Below are 11,804 nucleotides of genomic sequence, written 5' to 3' on the forward strand. Positions count from 1 at the left end.
GGGGGCGCGCTGCGCGCGGGTTTAAGAGGCGCGCGGGGCGGCGCGCGGGCGGCAGAGCGGCGCGCGGGGCCGTGCGGAGCGCGCTCTCCGTCCCCTCGCTGCCACCGTCCCCCGGGCCCGCAGACATGGCCAGCGGAGGGCTGCAGCTCCTGGGCTTCGTCATGGCCTTCCTCGGCTGGATCGGCATCATCATCAGCACCGCCATGCCCCAGTGGAAGATGGCATCCTACGCGGGGGACAACATTGTCACGGCCCAGGCGCTCTACGAGGGGCTGTGGATGTCGTGCGCCATGCAGAGCACGGGGCAGATCCAGTGCAAGGTGTACGACTCGCTGCTCAAGCTGGAGAGTAAGTTGGGGCTGGGAAGTTGTGAGGGTGTTGGAGTGTCCGTCCCGTCGGGGCTGTCCCCTCCACCCCAGCGCCTCTTGCTCCGGTCGGGGCGGAGGGTACCAGTCCCGCAGGGCCATTACCCCGTGTCGGTGTCGGTCCTGTGGAAGCTCAGGCTGAAGTACTTAGACTGAGTTTGCCAGTCCTGTTGCACGTCCAGTGTCCTGTCTCCGTCGTCGTCATCCGTGTCGTCCCCTCGCCCCTCCGAGTGCCTGTCGCGATGGGGGTGCCACTCCTTTCGGGTGTCACGGTCTCTGTCCCGTTGGATTTACTCAGCCTGTCCCTTCGGGGTTGAAGGTGCGGGGCTCGGGGTCCCCTATCTCTTTCATGATTCCTAATCCTGTCGGGGGTCGGATGCGTGTTTCTTGGGGTTCCCCGCTGGCTCTTCCCGCCGGAGCTGGGGGTCACTCCCCGGTGACGGTCTTTTGGGGTACCCTCGGCAGTGCCTCCTCCCCGGGCGGGGAGCGGGGGCGCCCGGGGGGCAGTGCCCGGGCAGGAGCTGCCCCGCATCCCCCTGCCCGTCCCCCTCCAGAAAATGTCCCGGGGGGAGGAAAGGTCAGATTCTCTACGTGTGTTCCGGAAAGCGCCTTGTTTGCGAACAAGAGCTTTTGGCTGTGGAGGTCCCGCGAAGGACTGGGTAGCCCTGGTTGGGCACGGCTGAGCAGGAGCAGAGCTCAGCAGCGTGGCCGTAGTGGGCTTTTGGAGCACGGGTCCTATTTGCCTTTGACTGTTTTGGTCTTTTGTTTCCTGGGAAAGTCGCTGCTGCTCCCGTGGGGCTTTTAAGCAGAGGGCTGGCAGGTGAGCTGGCTTCCTGCCCAGGTAGTACTGCCTGTAGTTTTTAGGCAGGTCGGTGTGCCGAGATAATGTTTGGGTCTCTTATCTTATCCTGGGACGGCAAAGCCCATCTCATGCAGGCAGGAGCTGCAACCCGGCTGGCTGGGGTATCAGCCTGGCTGCTGGGGTGTCATTCGGATGCTCAAGCCGAGCTGGAGCCACACAGAGGGCTGTTTCTAGAGCGCTGGGGCAGATAACTTATGCTGACACCCAAAGGGGTTAAAAAAAATTTACTCCTTTCTCAATACCCCTCGTCTCATCCCGAGTCCTGGAACACCCTCATCCTTCCCTAATTAATAAAATAATAATTGCCACCTTGGTCACCTTCTCCTTCCCAAAGGAACGAGCAGGCAGTTTCACGTAAGCCGAGGTCCGCGGGGAGTGTCCCCGAGTCCGATTGCTTCGGCCCTTCCTGTATGTCCCGCGGTGAAGCCGGACCCACCTTCGTGGCCAGCCCACATCAGTCTCTCCTGCTCCCTTGCCCCAAGCCCCCGTGGGCCCTGCAGCTGGCGGAGGTGCGGATTGCTCCCATCGGGAGTGCTGCGCACCCACTTGGCACTCGCAGAGTGCGGGGCTGTGCTAATCGGGGCAGGGCTGAGCGTACAGTCCGGAGTGGTAATTATGTGTAAGCTCAGCTTCAAGTCTCTTATCTCTCACTGGAGGTGGGGGGCGAAGATGCCAGCAGCTGCTGAGGAATCTCCATCCACCCCCTGGATAGCTTGCGAAAGGTAACCTTGCCTCGGGGGCTGTATACAGCCCTTTGTGCTGTAAATGAGACCCACCTGCGGAGCCCGCCTTGAACAGACTCCCCAAAACCTGCCCCAGGCCCTCCGGCCCTGGCCCATTCAGGGCTGAGCGCCGAAACCAGCTGCTCCCCTCACCTTTGTCCCGCGAACAATACGGGCTCTTCTCTTCCAGGGCTGCGAGGGAGGGAGGTGATGGGGACCGAGGCTGAGCTTGTAGTGGCCTTTTCTGTTCTCGCCGAGCTCTGCAGGACAGAATGCCTGAGAATTCTCAAATATCACAGGGGATGTTATCCTCACAGGGAAAATCAGTGAGGGCTGGCAAAAAGACTCCTCGTTCTTGCAGTCCCTCAGCTTGCTTAGGCTGTGCCTTTCCCGCTTGAAAGCGGATCATGCCTGGGGAAATACACCTTATCTGTCGTTTTCCCTCCTCATATCCCTTCAAGGTCTTACAGCCACATGGGCTTGGGCAGGGACTTGCAATGCTGGTTTGGATGGAGGTGCGAAAAAAAAGACCAAACAAAACCCCCAAACCGTTTATAGCCAATTCAACAGCCACACCCCGGGACAGGTGCAGTGGAGAGTTCCCTTACTGCATTCATCTGAGTCCTGGTGAAGGTGGCACAGCTGTGTGGGCAGAACTTCTGCCTGGCCACGCTTTCCTGCCAGAGCTTCACATGCCCCAGGTGCTCTGAGCCACATGTCAGAGCCTCATGTGCTGATGGGAGAGGCTCAGATCTGTAATTACGTTGTCCCTGTGGAAAGGACTGAACCTTCTTGCACCTGCAGTAACTCGTGTTTGTGGGAATGCTGGAAGGCTTTGCCAGCAAGCTTTGGAGTATCTGATAGCTGTTGCCATTGCTCTGGATGTGTCAGTGTTTGGCTGCAAGGCAGAGATGGGGTTGGCACAAGCTGATGAGCACCATTAGCCAACCGAGGGGCCTCCAGCTGCCCGTGTGGGCACACTGCTGGAGTGCACCCATGCTGGCACTTCTCCCGCAGCTGTGTTCAGCTGAGGGCTTATGTCACTGCTCCTATTCAGGCAACAGAAAGGCTGCGTTTTGCTGGCTTACGTGAAAAGCAGTGTGTGGCCACACGCAGACATTCAGGCAACAAATGCCACCCTTGCAACAAGGCTTTATTGCACAGCCTCAGCATTGTTCTTGTGGCCCTCCAGCATGGTCCATGGAGCTTAGCTCAGCTTTGTGCTCCTCGGGGTCTCAGGGGGATGGTCTCAGACAGGAGGGAGTAGGGCTCCTGGTACCTTTCTCTGAAAGTTTTCAGCCCCACCTAATCGCGTTCTCATGTTCAGAGCAGATGTTCTGGATCCTGTCTAGGCTGTTATAGCTGAAGATACTCATCGACCTGTTTGGTTTTGCTGGGAGAGGTTCTGTGCTTGAGACAAGCTGAGACTCACCTATCAATTCATCACCAAACCTAGTACATGCACAATGAGCCTTTGTGCCCTAGCCCAGAAAATAAACAAGGTTTTGAATGCCCTCTGGGTCAAGCAACATCGCTGAAATGTGAAATCTTCCCTCCTGCACCTTTACCACCCTGGCTGAGCCTGTTCCAGGAGCTGGGGAAGAGAATGGGTGGGGGAAGGAACGGTTCATGCTCAGGTTACTGCTGCTCAGTTCTGGTGGTAGGGGAGTTGGGAGGGTGGCCCAGGGAGGGACAAAGCATGAGGGACATGTGTCCAATTCTCCCATCTTTAGATCTTGATTAAGCAGGTAGAACCTGCTGGTGGTATCTGTGCTTTCATGTGGGTTAAGGGTTAATTTGCTACCGTGTTTCTCAATCCCTGTTCCTTCCTGATGAAAAATCATGATTGAGCGATAAAGGTCTCACTTGTGCTGGCTTTGAGAAGGTAGAGGGTTACTTGGAATGCCACCGAGGCTGTTCCTGTGCAGTGCCCTGGTGTGTCTGCAAGAGGGGATGGGAGTCTGTTGCAACACACTGGCTTTATTGCTCTACAAGCAGCTTCTAAGCGGCTTTAGCTGTTACTATGTGTTACTAAATCTCTTGGTAAGGGAATTTCCAGGCTTTGTGGGAAAACAGGCTGCCCAGGTCTCCTCTGACCAGGAACCTGGAAATGGTGGTACCATGCTTGTCTTGCCACCAGTCTTTGTCAGTGAGCGTAGGAGGGAGGACATTGAACCTTACTTGCTTTCAGATACGCAGCGTTCAAGCCCACTGTTACCTACTGAACTTGCCTCTTTGCACTGGGCATGCAGTGGGGAGTTCCCAACCTTCCCATTTTTTCAAGAAACAGGACCCAGAGTCCCTGTTCTGCCTCGATACCTCTGTACCGTCTTCTAGACTGGTAGGGAGGCACTTTAAAAGTGTCCAGATTGGAATCTGATGCTGATGGGTATGCAGGGTGGGCCTTTGCAGGGTCTGGTAAGGGGGTTGAAAGCCTCCAAGCCATTAGCAGCTTTTGGGTGCAGTGAGAACGACTGCGAAGTGTGAGAGATATTTGCTGGCCACCTCTGAAGCTGTTAACTGCTTGCTCTCTACTGCACAAAAGTAACTTTCGAATGCAGGCGGGGCAGACCAGCAGGATCTCAGATCCCTCTCCTTCCAGGGGATCCAGCTTTCGTGAAACCCTGGTGGGAAGGCTTTGAAGGCTGCTGACTTCTCTTGGAGGCGGGCAGTGGAACATGCTTCCTATACTGCAGGGGTGCTTGTAGCTCCTGGGGAACTTCCCTCCTAAGGATTAGAGGGAGCTGCACAGCATCTGTCTCACCTGTATTCTGTCATCAGTTAGCTGGATGGAGGCCCATGGGAAGGGAAGGAAAAGTCCTTATTTTAAATTAAGGCAGTTGATGAGCATCCCTATCAGAGAATAATCTGCACACAGAGCCATTACAGCAATTTTGCCTTACAAACAGGCATTACAAAAATCCCATGGCACTTTCCCAACAGCTTTTCTGTAATATAAATGACATAAACACATTGAATAAGGAAATGGGATGATAGAAAAAACCCTCAAACATCTGCAGGTGAAATACTGAAGTACTTTTTTATATAACTAAGCAGTTACCAGCAATTACTTCTGTCTCAGCTGATAGTTACGGGAAGGAAAAAGTATTACTTAAGCTTCAGAAACCACTAACAAGAATTCTGAATGGTTTGTCAGTATGTTTTTAAAACAAGTGGGGCTTATTCTGTGAAACAGGTGTTATCTGCAGCAGCATGTTTGTTATTTTAGGCCTTGCAGAATGCAAATATGTTATTAACTGTCTTCAGTAGTTTTACGCCTCTGTTCTTCAGTTCTTGCTGCTTTCTTGCTGTGGGCTTTTCAGGCCATGTCTCTCATTGCTAACCAGCAATCAAAAGGCTTGGCTTCAGAGTCAATACTGGTTTATGTTGACAAAATACTGTTGCCGTCTGAAAGCTGTTGTTTGGTGCCAGACCAGTTTGTCTCACCTTGTGTAGGACTGTTTTTTCCCCAAGGGCTCCCAAGACTGCCTGGGCTTTCCTGTTCCTGTTGGCGAGACAGTTGCAGCAGCAAGGAGTGTTGGGGAAATCCTGTTTTCCCTCTAATATGGTAGAAGTTGTAAAGTTAAATTGCTGTGGATTACTTCTACTTGCTGTCGGTAGCCTGTCCTGTTTAGCAGGTTGAGACAATATTGTACTTGTATAATTTTTGATTTTTAAAGCATCTGGAAAGGCCCGTGTGAACAACAGAACTATTATTAAAGTAGCTTTCCCAGCCCGTGGATGTGAAGCTTCCACTGACAGCGCATCTGTTAATGTGCAGTTAATAACTGGGAGCTTGTATGATGATTAACTGTGGCCAGTGCACTGCACACATTGCAAAAGTGGTAGGAGGACAAAAGCGCTGCCTCCCAGGCTGTGCTGGGAGCTCGGGGCGGGTGGAGGATGGCTGGCTAACACAGTCATGGCACATTACAGCTTCTTGGGACAAAGGAACAGAATGTTCTGCAAAGGCTCCAACCTGTTTTTCTGTCCCACTTCAAGTTTCCTACATATTTCTGTCCCTTTATGCCATGGAGCCATGCATGAGGAGGGGGCGAGGGCACCAGGAGTTGTCCCACCAGCGTCTGCTGAGAGTGGGCAGCCCTGGGGAATGCTCACAATGCTGTATTTTGTTCGGCTGCTCCTGCAAAGCTGTCGTGGCATGCATCCAGTTAATACTTAAACATCTTGAGATATTAGTGGGTTTCATAGTTGGGTTTTTAGAGGTCATATAAACTTTTTCCAGCATTTCCCTGTGTTTGTCCCTTGGCACTGTGTGTGATGGTGAAATGTTTCTTCCCACCCTTATAATTGGTTTTTTAGTTTTTAGAAGATAGCATTGCCTATTTTGAGCTTCATGAAAGATCTCTTTCAAAACCCTCTCCTATAAAGTCATTTCTTCTGCAGCAAGACTGAGCCCAATTTACTGTAGTCTTGATAAAACCAGTTTGGTACCTCTGCCGAAAATACAGTTTCCCATGCGTAGTACAAACTGGTATTCAGCCATGGGCCTCTCCGGAGCTGCTGCTGTAGGGCACAATTTGGCCTTTAATGTATGGAGGCAGAGTTGGGTTTCCTGGGTGGCAACTTGTCAGTTGAAGTCTTTCTGAACATTGGCATTACTTTTGTAAGGTAGAAATTATATTTGGAGTGTAATCTCTGACACTGGAGATAAATCAATTAAAAACGAGTTTGGATCTGCAGTGGTGATTTATGCTAAAGTGACAAATGGCTTTGTTAATGGGTTTCTGTACTTGGTGCAGCAGATGGGTTTTGATTAACACATGGGTGGTGCGGAGGTGTGTCACCTTCCCCTTTGAAGAAAGGGAGAGATATTAGCCAAGCTGATGGAGGACTTTTTCCCAAGAAAGCAAACACTCATCTTATAAACGTGTGTTCCTTCCTGTTGCTCTGATTGTCTTTTTGTGTTGTGTGTAAGTGGTTTCGTAATCTATTTACAGAACAATAAGGCTGTGTGTGAAGGGGCAGATCCAGATCTGTTTTAATGCAGAATTAGAGCTTGGTGTTGGTGTGGGTCACAGGAGTTTTCCTGCACAAGCAGTTCTGTGGGACAAAGTGTAGTAAAGGAGCTGCAGGGGCTGGCTGTGTGGCCTTGCTCTCCTCCTAGCTGGTGTCAGGTCTGAGCTCTGAGTTTCAGATTGAGCCACAGAGCCCATTGTTGTGGCAGGGACTCGGGTGGGTTCACCATGCCAGCCCTGACTGAGTGTGCAGGTGCTCTGTTGAAGGCTTAAATCTTGCAGTTGTTCAAGCCTGAAATGCTTTGCAGAGTTCTATCAGGATGCAGTCAGGGCGTTTTGAGGGGTGAGATCCAGACCTGAGATTCTGTGTCAGGGGACACTTGTGCCTTGGTTATAGCATGCTCCTTGGAATTTATTCCTTTTATTAACCAGCCCTGTTTGTTCTCAGGGCTTTACAGGGCTGTATATTAAAATCCATGCTGTTCAAACAAACTTGATTTGCCAGACAATAAAGCTCAGGCTCTTATTGCACTGCTAGTCAGGTGTTTTGTCACCTGAGGGTTTTTTTTTAGTAATGACTTTGTTTATATCACTACTTGTCTTTCTGTCTTTGGTATCAAGAAAATCTGAGTTCAGTAGCTCACATTCCTAGAGTTAGTGTGTCAATGCCTTCAGATGAGTCCATATAAAACCAAAATCCTGGGTAAAGTACATCAAGTCTGTCTGCTGAGAAATCAGGCAAATTCCATGCTTGCCTACGGGAGGCATCACCCCATGCTCCAACTCTTCAAAGCACAAGAGGCTCTTTAAGCATTTGAGTGTCTTTGAGTCAGTTAAATATTTTAAAGAAAAGAAAACAAAGTATTTTTGAATTGGCTGGGAAAATCCTATTTCTTTTGCAATTGTATTTTTGTACCCTCTGTGACTCAAACTGAGAATTTAGCACCAAGAAAAAATCTAAATCAGCACTGAGTTATTTGTATAAAAGACAGGTTTTGGAAGTGTTGAGCAGTTAAGGGGCCTTGCTGTCTGCTGTGGGACTATTCATATGTATGTCACTATTCATATTAAAACGTGTGCTTAAGTACTTTGTCAAGGTAGAGCCTAAATCTGAATACTTCTTTTGATAAACAGATATGTCCTTCCAATTGGGATTCAAATGATCGAGGAACAAAAGATGTCTGAGGGCAATTCCCAGGTCATTTCCTGCAAAAACCGCTGCCTGCCCTTGTTTGCCATGCATTTTAGAAGAGGCTGAGTCCTCTGATCCTGATGCATGACAGTCTTGAGACTAAAGCTGAAAAGGAATGTCTTGCTTGGATGTATCCTGTGTACCAGGGAGTGGGAATATTTAGATACATGATTGCTGAGCCCAGTAATTTGAATTTCGATTTGTATCTTGAGTTTTCTTTGAGGGTAACTCAAATCCTAATGTCTTCCAGGCAGCCTGCAGGCCACAAGGGCTTTGATGGTGGCTTCAATACTCCTGGGGCTTGTCGGAGTGTTTGTTGCTGTGACAGGCATGAAATGCATGAAGTGCATGGAAGATGATCAGGTGAAGAAGATGAGGATGGCTGTCTTCGGTGGGGTGATCTTCATCATTTCAGGTTGGTAACCTACAGGTGTGCTGAGTGTTCAGTGTGCTGTTTCCTAGGTGGCATATATCCTGTGATGAATGTGCAAGGGCTTGATGTGTTGCTCCAAAAGCATTTGGTCTGGGAACTCCTTAGAGGACTTTGACACAGTAGTTCAGGCTACCTGAGGCATCTTGGCACTGGCATTGCACTCTCTGTATGGACTTCATGCTTTCTGTACTTGTTGGCAGAGCTGAGTTTGACCTTGCTTCAGTGAAAAAACTCTGTCAGCAGAGCAGTCCTGCCTTTGCTGCAGTGTAACTGGGGGAAACCTCAAATCTGTTCTTACCTTCTCTCCCAACCAGCACTAACTGAAACAGCTCAGAACCTCCAGGGTAGCAGCAGCTCGGCTTTACTCCAGATGCTGATTCTGCTGCAGTGATTTTGCTGATTGTTTTTTCTTAAGCCATGACATTGTGCTCTCTTTACGTGCAGGTCTGGCAGCACTGGTGGCCACGTCGTGGTACGGCAACAGAGTGGCTCGGGCCTTTTATGACCCTTTCACCCCTGTCAACACCAGGTACTGACCCTTTTGGTGTAACACCCTATAGTTCAGCATGACAAATACTCACGGAGCTTAGTTTTGAGTAGCAGTTGCTCAAAACAAAGAAGGGAATTTTCTGAACTAGCTGGGTTGTATCCAAACTGTGCAGAAAGAGCTGGGACCAGATCTCATTATCCATGTGCTTCTTAGGTCTTGGCTTTAAGGCAGCATCCCTGCCAGAGACCTCTCTGGTGGGACTTCTGCGATTTTTACCCCACTGCATGCTACAGGCCTGGTTTGCACAGAGCTTGGCCTGCAGCTCTGTGGGGTGACCCAAAATACTGGACAAAGCCAGCTCTGAGCTTTGAGGGTCAACAAAGCCTGACTGCTCCAAGCTGCTGCCTTGCAGGAAGCCACATCCATCCCAGTTTTGGCTTCCTTCTGCTTTGTGTGAATGTATTACTCCAAGTAATACCCCTGGATTACAGTGATTTTCACTTTTTCCCTTCTTTCTTTAGATTTGAATTTGGGTCAGCTCTCTTCATTGGCTGGGCAGCTGCATCTCTGGCCATACTGGGGGGATCCTTCCTCTGCTGCTCCTGTCCACGGAGAGAAACTTCATATCCACCCACCCGAGGCTACCCAAAAAATGCCTCCTCCACAGGGAAGGATTATGTATAATGGAACAAAGAAGAGGAACCACCAGCACTGGTAGTGAAAGCATTTTGGAGAGGACACTACAATGCCACTGTCCTGAGCAGAGTCCAGGCTCTAGGTTCTGCCTTCCTCTTCTCCCAAAAATGTGTATATTTTTGTAATCCTCTTTGCTACTGGACATAACTTCTCCTTTCTCTCCCAGCCCGTGGAGGAAGGCTAGCCTAGATTCATAGGTATTGCCACTGGAAAGATGAAACCTCCAAGCTTGGGTTAAGTTTAGTTTTTGGGAGTAAAAGGGAAAATGATACTGTTTTTATAGACGGATGTTGGTGCTTTTTTTAGTTGTTTTGGTTTTTTTTTAAAAATAGATGGTAACAATTCAGTCCCATATCCCATTAAGTTAGAGCCCAGTGTGGTGTGTGTAGAAATTAAAGGAACATATATTATATACAAAATGATGAAACCAATAGCTTAAGGGGAAACATAATTTTGGGGAAAAGACTTTACATGTAGGAATGTTTGAAGAGATATAAAATTCTCTTGTACTGTCTTATTGGCATCATCTTCAGCACCCTCCTTGCCATGCAGACAAAGAGTCAGAAACAAATTGCTGTGACTTCAGTGGAAATCCATGCTGTCTGTGCACATGCTGTTGGCCAATGGAAGATGCAGTGTGAGGTAGAGACCACAGAAGTTATCAGACTCCCAAAGCATCTGCAGGTTTCCCTGGTGCCAGGGAAGAGCTCAAGGAAAAGGATTGCCTTCTGTTTTCACTGTGTTTCTCTGAGGCTGTAGCTGTTCCTTAGACACTAAGAGCTGCCAGTGATTGTTTCTCCCTGTTCCCACCCTGGCAGCTGAGCTTGAAGCTTTATCCCCTTGTGTGTGTTACAGGTTACCTTTTAACACTCTCCTCTTTCCTCGAGTCTTTCTTGTTTGGGCTTAGTTTGGCAGCAGATCAACAAATCTCTGTTTGCCTGATGCAGCTAGCTGTGTTAAAGCAAACTGAATGCACTGCCACTCCCTGATGTTTCCCCAAGGATACCTCACACGCTGCCATTCCATCCTGTCTGTTTCTTGTAAACACTTTCAGTGATGATAGGAAGGCAAATTCCAAGAAAACTGACCCAAAGGTTATGGCATTTGCTTGTAATCCAAGCTCACCAAAGAGGAAGAAACAAACATTTTAAAGATGTAGCCATCCTTGCATATTGAGTCATATCCAAAAAAAAAATAATAATAATGCTGTTCATCAAAGGTTCCCACCCCTTTCCCTGAAACACCCAGTCAGTCACTTGGTGTTGGCTGACACTGGGAGTTAAGTCTTGTAATTCCTAAAGGGATGGTGCCACTTCTCCAAAGCTCAACCTTTTTGTATAGAGGGAAACTGGTGCTTCTGACCAGGCTTTATAATTGTGTATATGTTCAGAGGCATCAGATCTCTTGATTTCCTTCTGTAGACAGGGAGAGCTATGTACCATGTTGGTGGTCTGTACAAGCCTTGTACCTCTGTTTTACCTGACTCCTGCAGCATAAAGTTACTAAAAGAAACCAACCAGAGCATTTGCTTCAGGCTTGAGTTGATGTTGGCCTGTACTTGGAGCTGGGCCATGTGGCTTCCCCTTCTCCATGGGGAATTGCCTGTGCACAGCAGCTGCCCCGAGAGACCCCTTGTCTTGGGAGATGGCAGCTCAGGTCACATTAAAGAGCTGCTGAAGTCTGTGCTTTTGTATTTGCATTAACCCTGAGCCAGGGAGCAGATGCTTGTATTGGGAACTTGTACAAAGTGTTTTAAAAATTTCAATAAATGGACTTTTTTAAGGAAAATCAGACTACTACTTCATTTCTTGTTTTTGAGCAGAACTTGGAATGGTGCACATGGAAGTGAAGAGTGGGAACTTGGGCTTTTGGGAGCCTGTCTGCCAGGATGGAGTTTGTTTAGCTGTGTGTATCTACAGCAGACATAGGTGGGGACAGATCTTCTACAGTGAGTCAGGCAGTTGTGGCCTCTGGCAGAAGCTCACCCAGTAATCTGCTCCGATTGCAGCCCAGGAACCAGAAGGTCTGCTCTGCTCCTTGGCAAGGCAGGCTGCACCCTGGGTGG

The 11,804-nt window shown here is 49.2% G+C and overlaps 1 protein-coding gene across 1 annotated transcript; it reads left to right on the forward strand.

Annotated features, from left to right (window-relative positions):
* Window positions 1-41: 41 nt before the first annotated feature.
* Window positions 42-11,527, forward strand: CLDN1 (claudin 1). Its single transcript, XM_042042315.1, has 4 exons — window positions 42-348; window positions 8,371-8,535; window positions 8,998-9,082; window positions 9,565-11,527. The coding sequence occupies exons 1-4, from the start codon at window positions 126-128 to the stop codon at window positions 9,725-9,727; spliced, it is 636 nt and encodes a 211-aa protein (XP_041898249.1). The 5' UTR covers window positions 42-125; the 3' UTR covers window positions 9,728-11,527.
* Window positions 11,528-11,804: the final 277 nt, after the last annotated feature.

Source organism: Corvus kubaryi, unplaced genomic scaffold, assembly GCF_017639235.1.
Source record: "Corvus kubaryi isolate FWS band 111438036 unplaced genomic scaffold, C.kubaryi_AGA036_p1.0 37397, whole genome shotgun sequence".
NCBI lineage: Eukaryota > Metazoa > Chordata > Aves > Passeriformes > Corvidae > Corvus > Corvus kubaryi.